Source organism: Mustela putorius, unplaced genomic scaffold (assembly GCF_011764305.1).
Source record: "Mustela putorius furo isolate JIRA1106 unplaced genomic scaffold, ASM1176430v1.1 tig00000228_pilon_pilon_pilon, whole genome shotgun sequence".
NCBI classification, from domain to species: Eukaryota; Metazoa; Chordata; class Mammalia; order Carnivora; family Mustelidae; genus Mustela; species Mustela putorius.
The window spans coordinates 31100626-31118544 of record NW_025421322.1 but is presented as its reverse complement, the minus strand read 5'-3'; the positions used below and the strand labels follow the sequence as shown (position 1 = coordinate 31118544).

The following is a 17919-nucleotide window of genomic DNA, read 5'->3' as shown; positions in this document are numbered from 1 at the left end:
CAACAGATGAATGGATCAAGAAGATGTGGTATATATACACAATGGAATACTATGCAGCCATCAAAAGAAATGAAATCTTGCCATTTGCAACAACGTGGATGGAACTAGAGCGTATCATGCTTAGCGAAATAAGTCAAGCAGAGAAAGACAACTATCATATGATCTCCCTGATATGAGGAAGTGGTGATACAACATGGAGGCTTAAGTGGGTAGAAGAAGAATAAATGAAACAAGATGGGATTGGGAGGGAGACAAACCATAAGTGACTCTTAATCTCACAAAACAAACTGAGGGTTGCCGGGGGGAGGGGGTTTGGGAGAAGGGGGTGGGATTATGGACATTGGGGAGGGTATGTGATTTGGTGAGTGCTGTGAAGTGTGTAAACCTGGTGATTCACAGACCTGTACCCCTGGGGATAAAAATATATGTTTATCAAAAATTAAAAATTTAAAAAAAATAAAATAAAATAAAACACCAACAAAAAAAAAAAAAAAAATTCCAGTTCTACTTCTTCCTTGTGTGTGACCTTGGGGGATTTACATAGCTGAATATCCGGACCCTTCCCTGTAAAATGGCATTTTAATAACCACCTTGCAGGGGTTGATGCAGATGATAGGAGTGAACATAAATACGAAGCACAGAATAGGGATAACATATAGTAGAGCCTTGGACGTACTGTAGATGGCTTCAGACATGTCTCCTAATTAAAAGTAAAACAAGCTAACCCTGGTTGATTTAAAAACCTGTATTGCATGGAGCACTGGGCATGATGCATAAACAATGAATCTTGGAACACTGAAAAAATTAAATTAAATTTAAAAAAAAGAAAGAAAGAGTCTATAGATAGGCTGCATAATGGCTCACAGGATAACTGGGGAAGGATGGAGAGGTGGGCTCAACAGATGGGCCAGAATCACAGCAGAACCCTAGGCCAGTGAGGATTCTGACTTCACTGTTTCTGCAGAATCCACTGCTTGTGCCCTCAACTCTGTCGCCTTCCCCAACACAGTTGTCACCTTTGGATTCCTCCTGCAGTCCCCCAGGACCTGGATGTAGCTGCCTCTGCCCTACCACAACCCCCTGCTCCCCCTGCCTCATTGCACTGTGAGTTAAAGCCTGGGGTAGATGTGGCTGCTTGGCTTAGATCAGTCACTCACCAGAAGTGCAGATTTTTCATGAAAGGATTAATAAACTAAGAAAATTTTTTAAAAAGAGCCTGGAAAACAGATATATCTGACATTCAGCTTGTACAGTAGAATTATATCTTCCTTCCACTAAATATTATAGGGTGAAAATTTCCAAACGTAGGGGGAAATTTTATACGTTAAACAGCTCTAAAACTGACCAATGTACCTTCTTGGTTCCTTCCTTCCTTCCTGACTTTAGTCAGAGGGAAGCCTTCTTACCAGCCTCTCTGGGCATTCAGCTGGAATGCTGGGGCACTCATCTGAAAGGAAGTCCAGCAGAAAGCATGGCTCTAACCCAGCAGGAATATCCATAGAGGTCATTATCAGAGTTTTGTCCAAAAATAGAACTACGCTGGTTAAGATGCCTGAGTTTGTAAAGCAGCCTTTTGTCAAATAGCCACTCCCATAAAAGATACTCCCCAGATCCACGAATTGGTCCCATTGATAATGGGAACTCATTAAAACCAGATGTAGACAACAGGAAGTATCTATAATTATAATACAGTGTGGGATTCTATTTTTATTTATTTTTTTATCGTGTTAGGTTAATCACCATAAAATACATCATTAGTTTTTGATGCAGTGTTCTAAGATTCATTGTTTATGCACCACACCTAGTGCTCCACGCAATACGTGCCCTCCTTAATATCCACCACCAGGCTCACCCATTCCCCCAATACCCTCCCCTTCAAAATCCTCAGTTTGTTTTTCAGAGTCTGCAGTCTCTCACGGTTCATCTCCACCTCTGGTAAAGTAAGCAAAGGGTACAAATAGCTCATAAAAAGAATACGACCTAGAGTGAGGAAGGGGGTCAGAGTGAGAGAATAAGGGAAATCCTAAAAGACATGACTCTTATTTGCCGTATTGAAAATTGAGTCAGCTTAGTGAAAAATATTTAAAAAAAATGAATCCTAAACCAAAGGATTAGTGAAGGCTAAAAGTGAGATCTATCTGTCTATATCTGTATCTCTATATAACATATAACATTAATTATGTATATATGATTATTATCTGATATTAATGATTATCGTTGTATATACATATATATGTATATATGAAAAGGATGTTATGAAAGTGCCTGTCACCATAGAGAAAGTGATGGTAGGGGAGGAATATTTACCCTTAATAAAGAAAATAAAGGGAAAAACAAATGAGACTATACACCCACACCAACACACTTAGGAGCCTTAAGTTCAATAAATGACATGTTTGGCTTTCTTTTTGCATCAATCCATTTTCAGTGCTTTCCTTAGTCAAGAACAACTGAAGTGACTTCTCTCTTCCCCACCTCACCCGTTTATTTTAAACCATAAACAGAGTTCTTAATCTTGAGACAGACCCTCTTGCAGAAAAGCACACTGCACTAAATTAGAATTAGGTTTGATGCCCTGCATTTCTCAGCGGTCTCACCCCACAGCAAAGTAGCCTTTCCTAGCAGGAGAAGAGTCTGCAGATACCTGCTGCCACATTGGACTTCTCTGGTTATCACAGAGGTGGTGGGCGGGGGGGGGGGTGTGTATGGTAGCGGGATGCCCACAGCTCCCTCTGATTTTGGGAAGATGACCTCTGGTAGGGGCAGTGGAGCCCCTCCATCCCACTGCAAGGCTGTTAGTTGCCAAAATAAGACTAGAGATGAGAACCAGACCGGCTGCTCTGCTCTGTTCAAGCCCCCCCCCCCCCCAGAGCACACCAACTGCCATAGAGAGAACGTATTTTTAATTATTTCCCATCCTGTGTCTGTCTCTTCAGGGCAACCCACCAAGTTCATTCTGTCTTCTCTGTTGCTTCTGTTGTTTGTTATTTGGTGACCCTTCTCCAAAAACGGTCTGCTGTAAGCATCTGACTCTGGGTTACAATTCCTATGATGTGTGTACAGGTGTACATGTATCAGTACAGGGTATGATGAGGCATGTACAGGCCTTTTCCTGACCCAGGGGACTGGGAGCCAGTGGGTTAGGCTTCTCATTTCAGAACACATTCTCTGAGCCACATCTCCTGCTAGACTTTGGCTGCATCATTTCATCTTTTGGGGCCTCATATTTCTAATCCAGAAACTGCACTGTTTGCAATAAACAGACAATTTGGATTCTCATGTTGATTTCAGCTCTGTGCATCTGAGACTTCCCTAGATTCTCTCTGGGGACCCACTTGGCCATTTGATGTTTCATTGGAAGCCTTTTGGGCTTCTGGTCCCTCTCACCCCAGCCCCATTCTATTTATTTCTCTTACTTTTTCCCATATATTTAAGGCACTTACATTATTCAGGGTAATACTGTCTGCTCTAGCAAATCACTTCTCAATTCCATTGATTTAAATTCAATAAAATTTTTTCACACAACAGCCCACTTCTGATGCTCCTGGTTGTGCCCTTGCCTAAGCCTCAGAGTTTTTGGCATTCAGCTCCTGGAGGAAAGAGTATAGAAAAGGCACACCTGCTTCTTCACCACCTTGGCCCAGAGATGACACATGTCACTTCTGTTCAGATTCCCTTGAGGAGACCACGACTACATGGCTCTACCCAGACATGAGAGGAGAACAGGGTCCCCAGCTCAGTGGTCTTTCTTAGTAATGGGGAACATGGATTTGGAGGATGTTAGCGTCCCTCCCAAAGCTCCCTTCGCCTTCCTGTTGCCCAGCCCACACCATGTACATTGGCACATTTGCTGGTGCACGTTGTTTGGATCTACTGAAGAGGCAGATTTGTCTTTACCTCTCTCAGTGATAGAGTAGAGAGTTAGACAGTAGAACCTTCATCAGGGATCAGAAAACCCTCAATTTTAGAGGCTTATTCAGTCTACCTGCTTTCTGGGCTGACTGTTCTTTCCAGCCAACCCTATCCACATGTGAGGCCATCATATTGGCCATGTAGACCAGAGTTTCATGTACAAGCAAAATAAAACTGAATGGGCCCAGAGAACCTGTTGGCTGGAGAGAAGCATTCCCTGATTCCCAAAAATTTCCCCAAAGAGTAACACTGTCTGGACTCCACTTATCAAGGGCTATGTTATGATTTAGAAGTTACCCACTTGTACGTAATGATGCAGAGATGCTTCAGCGATCTCTTCTTTATTATCAAGAAAATGGAAGCTCAGAGAGATTAAATAAACTTCCCAAGGGCACACAGTTAGGAAAAAGTATCTACCCAGGACCCATGTTCCTAACGATTCTTTAGAACTGTGCTAAAGCTTTCTTGAAGTCCATTTGCAGAGTGTGTATTAGGTAATAACACTTATTTTAGCCAAATAAAAAATTTATATAAGCAAATTAGATTTGGAAATTAACATGGTATCTTTAATACATGCTAAAATGAATATACTCTAAGATGATTACCATGGGAAGTTCTAAGTTCATACCTAGAGTCAAGAGATCTGACCTGGAACTCACCACTTGTTCAGACACCATTGCATGAAGTACTGTGTGTTCAGGAGACCACAAAAAATTTGATGATATTGGATCACTGAGCATATCTGAAATTCTTTTGACCTTTGGTCTCTGCATACCTATTTCTCCTTTAAGTAAGTTGCATGCCCAATAAGGGCTGTGATGGTTCTATCTACTCACCAATGTCATTCAACCACCTTGCACAAGTAGGCATTCCACTAATTAACCACTGAATGAATGAATGGACTGTTCTTAGAATAGACAGATAGATATTAATAGTTTTGGGTGAATGGATCTATTGAGTGGATCGGACGAGATGACCCTTCTACTTCCACCTGCCATGACAAAGACCATCCTTACTTCAAATGTAGCATACCAGAGTGATAGAGTACAGATTCCAAAGCCAGGCTGCCTGGTTCAAATCCTAGCTTTTCATGTCCAGGGGCAAGTTACTAAGGTCTCAGTGCCCTTATCTGTAAAATGGAGATGGTCACAGTAGGTCCTACCTCATGGATTGTTATGAGGAACCAACAGGTTAATCCTTTGGATTAACCTTAGTTCAGTGCACAGTAGATACTCTGTAAATACTGTTGCTCCTCTTATTCCCATTTGTGTCGAAAGTTAGGAATTCTTTCAGCTGTAGGTAACAAATGATCTAATCACTGGTCATACTTTATCCTCTGATACCTCTCTTCTCTCATTATCTCTCAAATGCCATCATTCAATTCTAGTACATTTTTGTGAAATAATAAAAAGAGCTAACACACTGACGGAGAACCTACTGTGCCAGGAACTGTACTAATAAGCACTGGTTATCCACCAACAAGGCAGGTACTAGAATTACCTTCAGCTCACAGATCAAGCTTAGAGAAGTTCAGAAAGTTACCCAAAGTCCTGGTATTCATAAGTGGTGAGCTGGGCTCTGAACTCTGAGCTGTCTGGACTCAAATCTTATGCATTTGTTCCTATGTACTGGGAAGATGTTGTGCTACCGGAATCTTGTACAGGACAGTGACTGTAGACTTACTTGCTCAGAGGAAACTGAATACACTAGAAATCTAAAGGCCTCGGGCCCATGCTTATACCCCTTCACTGGGTTTCCATCACTTTCCAGACAAAGTGTATTTCTGTATTCTTGAACCTGGCTTACCAGCCCATTTCCAACGTTGCCCTACCCCACATCTCTAACACACACACGTTTTCTCTCCCTTCTTCTTTTCCCCACCCTGTTGCTCAATGTTACCCTCTAACCAGCTACTCTTGAATTCTTGCCTGACCCTAACAGGTGCCGATTGCTCTGCTCAGACCACCCATCCTACTCACTTTCCCATCTGTCTGGTCACATAGGTCCTTCAAAACTCAGCTGAGACTTTGCTGCATCAGGAAATTCTTGATCCTCTGTGACTGGTCATCCCCCAGTGTGTCCTTCTGTCAGATTACAGTGGTCCCCCTGTTAGGCATGGTTTCAGTTTCCCACAGTTCATGGCAGTCCAGAAGCAGATGACCCTCCTCTGACTCAATGTCAGAAGGTAAACAGTAGCCTCACACTAGAAGGCTAGTGTGATTCCCCTCTCGCTTCATCTGATTATGTGGGTATTTTATCATCTCTCAACACAAGAACAGTGGGTACAGATGTTTTCAGAGAGAGACTGTAGTTACATAACTTTTGTTACAGTATATTGCTACAATTGTTCTATTTAATTACTATTACTGTTAATCTCTTGCTGTGCCTAACTTAGAAATTAAACTCCATCATATGCATGTATTGGGGGGGACAGTCTCTATAGAGTTCAGTACTATCTGTAGGTTCAGGAATCCCCTGGAAGTGTTAGAATGGATCCTCCTCCCCTACCCCACCATTCCCTGATAAGGAGGGGTGCTGTATTCGTCTCCTGTGTTGTTTCTGTCTTTCTCCTTGTCTGGCCAACCTCAGTCCCTACACTATGAGCATCTTGAGGACACACACTGCATCTTTTTTAACCATTTAATCAAACTTCCTAGTGGAATGTGTAGCTAGACACATGGTAGATGTGCAAATATTTGCTAAAATAGTAGAGGCATTACATAATTAATTCAAGCAATAGTTGTCGTTGTTGTTTTTGTTGTTGTTGTTGTTGTTGTTGTTGTTTTTAAAATCAGGGCCAGAGGATTCCTAATCAGTCCATAAATGGGTTTCAGGGAAGGTGCAAATTCCTTGAGATGAAGTGTAAAATTGTGAATACTTGTGCATTTTTAAGAGAGAGAATTCATAGCCTCTATCAGATTCTTAAAAGGGTTTGTAATGGAGATAAATTTAAAAACCACCAAATACTGAGGTTGGTAACCAGTGTAAGTCAACATACATTCTACAGTGTCTTCTGGCTAATTAACATATCTCATTAAAACTAAGTTACATTGATTGTAAGACTCACCATTATTTTATGCAACACTAAGAAAAATAAAAACAAAAAATTGGCACACTGCTAAGATGGTATCCTAACTTCAAAGATGATACAACATGAAAAGTGTCTCTGCTGTTTTTTATGTTCTTTTTTTATTTTAATTACAATATAGTTAACACACGGTATTATATTAGTTTCAGGCATGCAATATAGTGATTCAACAATTCTATGCATGACTCAGTACTCATCGCAGTGAATGGACTCTTAATCTTCTTCACCTATTTCACCCATCCCCCACCCACCTCCCCTCTGGTGACCACCAGTTTGTTCTCTATGGTTAACAGTCTGTTTCTTGGTCTGTCTCTCACTCTTTTTCCCCTTTGCTCATTTTTTTTGCTTGTTTCTTGAATTCAACATAGGAGGGAGATCATATGGTATTGGTCTTTCTCTAACTGACATATTTCACTTAGCATTATACTTTCCAGCTCCAACCATGTCATTGTGAATGGCAAGATTTTATTCTTTTTAAGGGCTGAATAATGTCCTATTGCATATATACACCACATCTTCTTTATCCAATCATTCATTGATGGACACTTGGTCTACTTCTATAATCTGGCTATTGTAAACTATACTGCAATAAACATAAGGGTCTATATTTTTTTCAAATTAATGTTTTCCTGTTCTTTGGATAAATACCCAGTTGTGAAATTACTGGATCATTTAATTTTTTGAGGACTCCATGCTGTTTTCCACAGTGGCTGCACCAGTTTGCATTCATACCAACAGGGCACGAGGCTTCCTTTTGCTCCACACAGAGGGGCCTCCACTCTGGCCTGGGTCCCTGAGCTGGTGCAGTGAGGTGGGATGGAGCACTGCCCTACAGTTTAAGTGGACAACCCCAACTCTGCCACGTGCTTTGTGGGGACTATTAGGCAAGTCTCCTTGCCTCTCTGAGCCCCAGTTTGCTCATCTTCACAGTGGAGTGGCATCCTCACATACTCCTGGGTGGAAGAACTAAAGCAGTGTTCATACAGTGCTTTGCTTTCAGAAGGCTTTCAAACACTACCCCCTTCCCTTATGCCAAACATATGCAGAGCTATGACCTGACCTCACTTAAATCCTTAGACAATGTGAGAGTTTTAGACCATGAAATATTCTGCCTGAGGTCTCCCAGCTCTGCTACCTAGTCCCATAATTTTTGAAAAATGCCACCTTCTATTTGCCTGCAATTTTAGGCATGTCATTTGCTGGAGAGAATGAGTTTTGTTTTGTTTTTTTTTTTAATTCTTTGTTCCCCTGTTTTAATTTCACACTGTGTTCACGGCATCTGCATTGTTGTTCATTGTGAAAATAGGTAATTCATAAAGCTTCATTTTGCTTTCCACAACAAACTGATCTGTTCATAGTGAGAAATTCCCTTTGGGGTTGTTTGCATCGCCCACACTCCATGGTCCTGCACAGGAAGAAGGGTGTTCCTTTGCCCCTTTGTCCTTCCTGAACCCCTGGGTGGACTCTGTCTTCTGAGATATTTGTTAAATACTGACACATTCCTCCTGACTCTCATGGCAGGGAGAGCTAGAATCTCGGGCCACGGTTGAGTTATTTGGACGGTGTTGATGTCTTCCAGGATGGAGTAAAATATTAATATGCTTTCTCCCCACCCCGTCCCTCCCCTGTTGTCTAGTATTCTTTTTGCAGATGTTAAAGGATTTACCAACCTCTCCACGACCTTGTCTGCCCAGGAGCTGGTCCGGATGCTCAACGAGCTCTTTGCCAGATTTGATCGACTGGCTCATGTGAGTTGAATTTAATTCCCTTCTAGTCTTTTGTAGGAGTGAGGGACTGCATGTGAAATTAAGGAGAGGAGAACTCAGGCTTCTCACCAATATCTCCTTCCCTGCTTCCTTTTCCCTGGCTTGGACCCTCAAGACCCACAACTTCTAGGGAGCAATGTTAGTTATTTACAGATCTCGGATGGGAGGTTTGTCAGATTAATTTTCCCAATTGTGTGATAGCTGGTTGAGTGACAGTTAAGCCAAAACCTTTTTTATCTGTTTACTGGCCCCTCTCCCCGTTACGTCCCCCTTCATGTGGCCAGGTGCCACCCAGCTGCAGCCTCAGTTTGGTTCAGGCAGTCATGGCTGCCTGTAGCTTCCCAGCCAACTCCAGCCATCTGAAACAAATTAGCTTGTTCTTAAGAGCCAGTAATCCACTGGACCGCCATTTTGTTTGGCCTAACCTAACAGCTTTGTCTTTAGCAAATAGGACACTATATTTTTCAGCTGGCTCAAGAGAACAGGCTAAAGGAGATGGACTTTTGCTCTCAAAATCCAGATTCCTAGTCCTAAAGCATGCAAGTTGCAGAAGAACATCATTCTCACACTGTTTTTCAGAGTGCGATTTAGGTCCAAACAGGCATGCCTTAATTTCCTTCTTTGTAAAGTGTGTTTCTATCAGTGCCAACTTCACCAGGCTCTCAAGAGAGTCCCGTGCAACCACATCAAGTGGGAGTTCATTTTTCAGAGCATCCAAATGTCCGAATTTAAGGCTGCCTGCCTCCAAGGAGAGCCATTCAGATTTGCATCTGAGTACCTGCTCGGTGTTGTGCACTGTGCTATATGTCGTGAGTGTCGGAATAACAAAAACACACTTTGTGCTAGCCAGAGACACATCAATAAATGATCAATGCACAATGTGTTGTGTGTATGATGAGGATTAAGTCTGGGATGTTGTAGGAAGATAGACTCTACAATAACCCTTGCATCACAGAAGACTTTCCAGATAAAGTGATTCTTAGACTAAGTCTCAAAAATGGGAAAACGAATACAATGGAATAGTATTCAGCAACAAAAAGGAGTAAACCACCGAGACACGCAGCAATATCAGGGAATCTCCAAAGCAATATGCCAGGTGAAAGAAAACAGACCAAAAAGCCTAGATACTTTATAATTTCATTTATAAGACATTCTAGAAAAGGCAAAATTATAAGGGCAAAAAAGGGACAAATGGTGGCCATGCGTTGGAGGTAGATGGAGCAGATTGATTGCACAGAAAAATGGGTGCAGTGAGTTGGGGAGTGATGTAGCTCTCCACAAGTGAGCAGGACTGTACACTTCATCAAAATCATCAGCTTATTATTTATAAATTATCAATATTTATTGCTTATAAAATATTCATTATTTATAAACTATACACCAATTAGCAAAGTGAAGAAGACAGGGACAGTCTTTTTTTTTTTTTTTTTAAGGATATCTTTATTTATTTGAGAGCATGAGCAGGAGGAGCAGAGGTAGAGAATCTCAAGCAGACTCCAGGCTAAGTACAGAGCCTGACATAGGGCTCGATCCCAGAACCATGAGATCACAACCTGAGCTGAAACCAAGAATTGGATGCTTAACCAACCGTACCATCCAGGCACCCCTAGGAGGGAAGGTCATTTTATACCAAGGGAGAGTGAAAATAAAGATGCTACCTTGTATGTGTGGGAAAACCAGAAGGGATTCAGCTTTGCAAGAGGAGCAGGTGAAGGTCGGGAGGGATGGAGATGAGGTTAGGGAGATGACCAAGGACCCGCTAAGGAATCCGCCTTGTAACCTGTAGCTACTGGACAGCTATAAATAAGAGACTTGACCTGGCAGAGGAGGAGGGGAAAGCTGAGCCCCCTCCCTACTCCCCCCTGCCACATCCTAAGAAGAAGGGTTGAGTTTACCAGAAAGACTGGGAATTTGGAGGTGGGAAAGAACATATCCCATTTCCTTTACTGTTTTACCTCTGGGGTCTTGGTGCCAGTTACAATAGTTATTCTACTTCATATTATGGTTCTGACTATTTCCACTCAAAGACCTCAGATGACCAAAAATGGCCCTCCAGAGAGAACCAACAGATGTCATCAGGGTCAATTTTTAGTTTCATGATAAACTCCACTGACCCCGGGACAGGGTTGCTAAGTAATATCTAACCCAGGTTGTTCAATTAGCATTTATTGCTAGGTACCGTGCAAGACTCTGGCAAGACAAAACCCATCCTGGACCTCAGGAAGCTCACGTCTGGGAAAGGGAGAGCAGATCCATAGGAACTGCAGGGCAATGTGTTCAGGCAATAACAGGTGCAGAAGTCCTGGGGGAGGAAGGAAGGAGCGGCCAGTGCTTGGGTAGTGGGGGTGGGGGCGGAGCATAGTGGTGATTTGGTAGCACCCAGAGAAGTTGCCGTGTGCAGGCTGGGTCTTGAGGAAGAGCAGAAGCTTTCCTGGTATCAAATTAGACCGAAGAGAACAAACAGAAATACCTTCGAGGCTGAGCTGTGGTGTACACATAGGAAAGTGTGAAAATTCAAGAACATGCTGCTTGTTTGAGGAGCTCTAAGAAGCTAAAGATTGGGACGCCTGGGTGGCTCAGTCAGTGAAGTTTCTGCCTTTGGCTCAGGTCATCATCTCAGGGTCCTGGGATGGAGCCTTGCATCGGGCTCTCTGCTTAGCCGGGAGTCTGCTCTTCCTTCTCTCCCTGGCTTTGCACACACACACCTGTGCTCTCTCTCTCTCAAATAAATAAATAAAATCTTAAGGAAAAAAGAAGCTAAAAGATTACTAGAACATCAAGGGCAAGGAAACTGTAGTGCAAAAGGAGCTTGGAGAGGAAGCAGAAGTACATTTGGAGGGCATAGTGCAACTTTTAAGGGATGTGAACTTTGTCTGGTAACCCCTGTAACTGAGCTTACTCCCTGGTCACCTTACACATGGTGTGGGGGGAGGAGGGAGACAAGGTACACAGCCTGCTGGTCCCCAGGGGGTGCAAGAAGCTATCATCCATCTTCTGGGATGAGTCTTACTGAAATTAAGATAAACTTTTTGGAGGGAAAAAAAAAACAAATTAAGTACAGATCCATGATGAAGGAAAATTATTATTAATTGATAAAACTATTAAATATTCATCAACTGCCTGGTGTATGCTACTTACTATTATGGGTCTTTGCCCTGGAACCTCAATTCAGTTCTCACAACAGACCGATGGAACTTATTGTTCCCATTTTACAGAATGAATGACTGAGGCTCAAAGAAGTAATCTTCCTAGAACCACTGGTAGGTGGGTATCTGTGATTCTGGACAACTGGGCCAGGTGTTTGATTTTTTTTTTTTTTTAAGATTTTGTTCATTCATTTGAGAGAAATTAAGAGCACAGGAGGAGAGTAGAGGGAGAAGCAGGCTCCCCGATGATCAGGGAGCCCAACTCAGGGCTCAATCCCAGGACTCTAGGATCATGACCTGTGCAAAGGGCAGACAGTTAAGTGATTGGGCCACCCACAACTGCCAGAAGTGCTCCCTCATGACCCCCAGCAATGCCACAGGCACTTCAGGAGACAGAACAGAAGACATTGGCAGATGTGTTGCTACCCTTGCGAGTGCTTGAAGGGTTAGACTCATGGGACTTCAGGTGTCGGCTGGACTTGAATGTTGTACCTGTGCAAATCTCTCTATGTGTCTGCGTTTTCTATCAGAATTGCAACAGAGGATAAATGGGGGGGGGGGGCAAAACAAAACACATGAAATGTCTCTTAACCTAGCGTCTGTCTCCAAATAAATACTCAGCACCCGTTAGTGCTCCGTAGCTCTGACCCCCACCCTGGGTGCATCAGTATCTACTACTCTCAGGGACCTCCCTGGAAGAGTTTGACAAACGCTACCAATGAGAACAATTCCACTCATCTGGAAATGAGGAAACCTACTTTCAGGGTTTTAACCAACAGTGTTAAACTCTGCTTCTGTATAAAAGAGTTTTAGCGGGCCCTTTTTTGCATTTTTTTAGCATCAGAATTCTGTGGCTTTATAAAGATTTTCTCTCTGCCTCACCATGATTTTTCGCTGTAGATTTTGTTTACGTGGCATATCAGAGAGAATTCATCCTGCATGTGAATTTCACACACTGTACCTGTTTCTCTACAGCATTATTGAAATGCAGGAAACTTCAAAGCTTCCTCTAAAAATTCCTTTTAGTTTGATGGAATTCCTGAGAGCCCTTGTGGTTCAGGCTGTTCAGAATAGAGCTTTTGCTTGTTTGTTTTCTTTTTCTTTTTTTAAGATTTTATTTATTTATTTGAGATAGAGAGAGAGCGCATGAGAGAGAGAGAGAGATATACAGATTCCCTGCTGAGCAAGTGGACGGATGCGAGATTCAATCCCAGGACCCCGGGATCATGACCTGAGCCTAAGGCAGACGCTTAACCAACTGAACCGCCCAGGCGCCCCTGTTTTTGTTTTTGTTTTTTTTTTTTTTTTTTTTTTTTTTTTTTTTTTTTTTTTTTTATAAACATATATTTTTATCCCCAGGGGTACAGGTCTGTGAATCACCAGGTTTACACACTTCACAGCACTCACCAAATCACATACCCTCCCCAATGTCCATAATCCCACCCCCTTCTCCCAAACCCCCTCCCCCCGGCAACCCTCAGTTTGTTTTGTGAGATTAAGAGTCACTTATGGTTTGTCTCCCTCCCAATCCCATCTTGTTTCATTTATTCTTCTACCCACTTAAGCCTCCATGTTGCATCACCACTTCCTCATATCAGGGAGATCATATGATAGTTGTCTTTCTCTGCTTGACTTATTTCGCTAAGCATGATACGCTCTAGTTCCATCCACGTTGTTGCAAATGGCAAGATTTCATTTCTTTTGATGGCTGCATAGTATTCCATTGTGTATATATACCACATCTTCTTGATCCATTCATCTGTTGATGGACATCTAGGTTCTTTCCATAGTTTGGCTATTGTGGACATTGCTGCTATAAACATTCGGGTGCATGTGTCCCTTTGGATCACTACATTTGTATCTTTAGGGTAAATACCCAATAGTGCAATTGCTGGGTCATAGGGCAGTTCTATTTTCAACATTTTGAGGAACCTCCATGCTGTTTTCCAGAGTGGCTGCACCAGCTTGCATTCCCACCAACAGTGTAGGAGGGTTCCCCTTTCTCCGCATCCTCGCCAGCATCTGTCATTTCCTGACTTGTTGATTTTAGCCATTCTGACTGGTGTGAGGTGATATCTCATTGTGGTTTTGATTTGTATTTCCCTGATGCCGAGTGATATGGAGCACTTTTTCATGTGTCTGTTGGCCATCTGGATGTCTTCTTTGCAGAAATGTCTGTTCATGTCTTCTGCCCATTTCTTGATTGGATTATTTGTTCCCTTGATAGTGCACTTGGCAAATTTTGTAGCTTTCTGTCTTTGATTTTCTTTTTTTTTTTTTAATAATCTCTGCCTACCCCTCCCCCACCGGAATCAGAAATGAAGAATTTGCATACTATTATAAAGGCTTCAAAATTGTAAGACAAAGAACATATTTACGGTTACACAGTTGACATGATTACATCTTAAACCTTATTTTAAATTGCTGACAAACTGGAAGCAACCTAAACTATTGCAGGAAGGAATAAATCCAGCACTATGGAAAGTGAATAAACAGATTAAAAAGAATGAGCTAGCCATTTTTGTACTGACATAGAAATTCAAGACCTGTTTTGCCTGAAAAAAGCATGTCTCAGATCCATACGCATATAATACGCTTATATGTTTATGTTATATAACATACCTAATATAGATGTTTAGAATATGGCTGTTGCGCATGAAAAATAGTACATATATATAAACACGTAAGGTACATTTGGATGCAAAGCAGCCTCTGAGGTGGGGAAGGGAGCCAGGCTTCCAGGTGGCCTTGTGACTGAGGAGGAGGGACTGCCCAGGGGGGTTTATCTACTAGGACAATATATTCATGTCACCTGTGTAATTACAATTAAATAGACTCATAAAACTGTTACGGTTTCTAATACAGCTTTTTAAGAAATACATGTTTTTGTTCTGAGAATCTTTCAATTTTTTTTTTAAGATTTTATTTTATTTGTCAGAGAGAGAGCAGAGAGAGCAAAAGTGGGGGAGGGGCAGAGGGAGAAGCAGGCTCCCAGCTGAGCAAGGAGCCCGATCCCAGACTGGTCATGGAATCATGACCTGAGTAGAAAGCAGATGCTCAACTGGCATCCCACAGCCTTTCACTTTTTATTGACTTCTTTCTGATTACTAAAGCCATACTTACTCATTACGTAAAATTCAAACATCAAAAGTATAGAAAATGCAGCAAGTATACATCCTTGTAATCCTATCCCTCCTCAACAATATAACCGTCTTTGATAATTTGGTGCTCTTATTATTTCATTATCATCTATGATCAACATGATTTCATAAACTTCCAAAATCGTTATACCGTATCACAGCCATCGAGATGGAAAGAAAAGGATTATATTAAGGCTCACTCAATAAAATCTGCAAGAAGACCCTCACCCTACTTTATTTATCTTTTTCAGTATCTTTTTTCAAAGCAAAATGCTTCCTTAATATAAACTTCCAGAAGCAGTCTCTGGTAAAAAGAAGTTGCTTGGATATTACTGTCAGGTCATCTGACAGCTCACAGGAACTGATCAGAAAACGTGCCTGCAAATTGACAGAACTTGACAGATCAGACAGGTCTTTCGTGTGTATATATTTTTATACACACACACACACACACACACACACCATTTGTGTGGGGCTCAAAGTTTTTCAAAGAGGTTGCCAGCCTCACCTTTGTTTATAAAAAAAAAAATGGACCCTGGGCACAGACACATTCACCTCATTATGTGTGTCTCCTCCAGAAGGATGATAAACCATTTTACACCATTTGTGTCCAAAACACATCTCTGTCAGGAGAGCTGCCATTCTGGACTCTGTCATCATGTCTTCAGTTTCCTGGAGAAAGAGCGTGGAGTTCAGCAAAGGTAGACAGACATGGGTGCGAGTTCCAGCGCTGTCTCTTACTTGCTTTGGGACCTTCGCTTACTTAAGCCGTCTGTGAAACGGCACGTGATCAAAGTGTGCTCATGAAGACTCACCAAGCTAAATGGAATGCAGTTAACACATCTCCTGGCACATAGTAAATGCTCAATAAATATTACTTCTTTTCCCTACTTAAGTTTTTTCAAAATGCTTTTATATCTATTTTCATGGAAAATCACTGATTAAGAGTTGATGAATATCACAGGCAGCCCATAACACTTTTTTTAAGTTTTTATTTAAATTCCAGTTAGTTAACATACAGTGTGATATTAATTTCAGGTGTACAATACAGTGATTCGGCAACTCTCTACCTCATCCCAAGTGCACTCCTTAATCCCCATCACCTATTTCACCACTAACCGCACCCTCCTCCCCCACTCTGGTAACCATCAGTTTCTTCTCTACAATCAAGAGTCTGTTTCTTGGTTTCTCTCCTCTCTCTTTTTCCCCTTTGCTTATTTGTTTTGCTTCTGAAATTCCACATGAATGAAGTAATATGGTATTTGTCTTTCTCTGACTGACTTATTTTGCTTAGAATTACACTCTCTAGTTCCACATGTGCAAGTCAGATTTCATTCTTTTTTATGGCTGAGTAATATTCCTCTCTGTGTGTGTGTGTGTGTGTGTGTGTGTGTGTGACCTCTTCTTTATCCATTCAACAGTCATCAAAAGAAAGCCTTCTGCAAAACAAAGGAAAAATCAACGAAACCATAAGATAACCTATAGAACGGAAGAAAATATTTATAAATGACATATCTGATAAAGGATTAGTATCCAAAATATATAAAGGACTTATAAAACTCAACACTCAAAAAAATAAATAATCCAATTAAAAAATGGGCAGACGATGTGAATAGACATTATTCCAAAGGAGACATGCAGATGGCCGACAGACACATGAAAAGATGCTCAACATCACTCATCATCAGGAAAATGCAAGTCAAAACTACAATGAGATATCATCTCACACTTGTATGAATGGCTAAAATCAACAACACAAGTAACAACAGATGGTGGTGAGCATGTGGAGAAAGGGGAACCCTCATGCACTGTTGGTAGAAATGCAGACTGACACAGCCACTCTAGAAAATAGTATGGAGTTTCCTCAAAAAGTTAAAAATAGAATTACCCCAAAATCCAGCAAAAATACTAATTCAAAAGGATACATGTATCCCAATGTTTATAATGGCATTATTTACAACAGCCAAATTATGGAAACAGCCTAACTATCCATCGACTGATGAGTGGATAAAGAAGATGTGTGTGTGTGCGTGTGTGTGTGTGTGTGTGTGTGTGTGTGTGTGTAAAAACTGAGCCACAAAAAAGAATAAAATCTTGCCATATCATTATTTTAGCCAGCTTATCTGTAGCACAGGAAATTTTTCACATTATTTCCTATCTCTCATATGAAAATCTTCATATATAAAGACAGGTGTAGATCCTACCTGTCCTCCTTGTTCTGGACTATTATGACAAGACTCAAAAGAAGAAAGATCTGAACATAGGGATGGCTGTTTCCAGGTGTTTGTGGTCATTGCTACCATTCTAACTGATGGTCATGCTTACTTCATTATGTATTAAGAACACAGTGGGTTACTTTGACACATTTCCTAGATGGGGAATTGAAACTCTCATCTCAGTGATGTCAGTGATTCGGCCAAGGTCAAACAGCTGGTAAATGTGACCAGAATCCAGAAGTTGGATTCTTAGACTAAAGCATTTCCTCTCTACCTTCCCCTCTTTCCTCCCCAGTGCCAGCCCTCAGCGCTCCAGACTACCATTAGCTTGAGTCACTCAGAGCAGTTTCTGCCCCCAAGAGTGCGTTTGACTGAATGCACCTACTGAGTCTCTCAGCCTCAGTGTTCTCAGCAAAATCTCAATCTGACTTATTTTATCAGTGGTTCTCAAATGCTCTTTCATAATCAAATATCAGGAAGTTCAATTTGTGGCCATGAGATAAAATATACACATACTTATCTGCAATGTACTGAGTTTTTATGATAATTTTATTTAGTTCCAAAATGTTCTTTTAAGAATGTCCTTTTTACTTTTTAGGTTTAAAAATGCTCTTTTCTTAAAAAAAAATGCCCTTTCTTTCATAAAGTCAT

The 17919-nt window shown here is 41.4% G+C and overlaps 1 protein-coding gene across 3 annotated transcripts in view; it reads left to right on the top strand.

Annotated features, from left to right (window-relative positions):
- ADCY8 (adenylate cyclase 8) overlaps window positions 1-17919 on the top strand; it is a 221171-nt gene that overhangs the window by 81345 nt on the left and 121907 nt on the right. For all 3 annotated transcript variants that reach the window (XM_004743568.3, XM_004743567.3, XM_004743566.3), the window contains exon 4: window positions 8637-8748. In XM_004743568.3, coding sequence (XP_004743625.1) covers window positions 8637-8748 — 112 coding nt within the window. The remainder of the gene's footprint in view (window positions 1-8636; window positions 8749-17919) is intronic.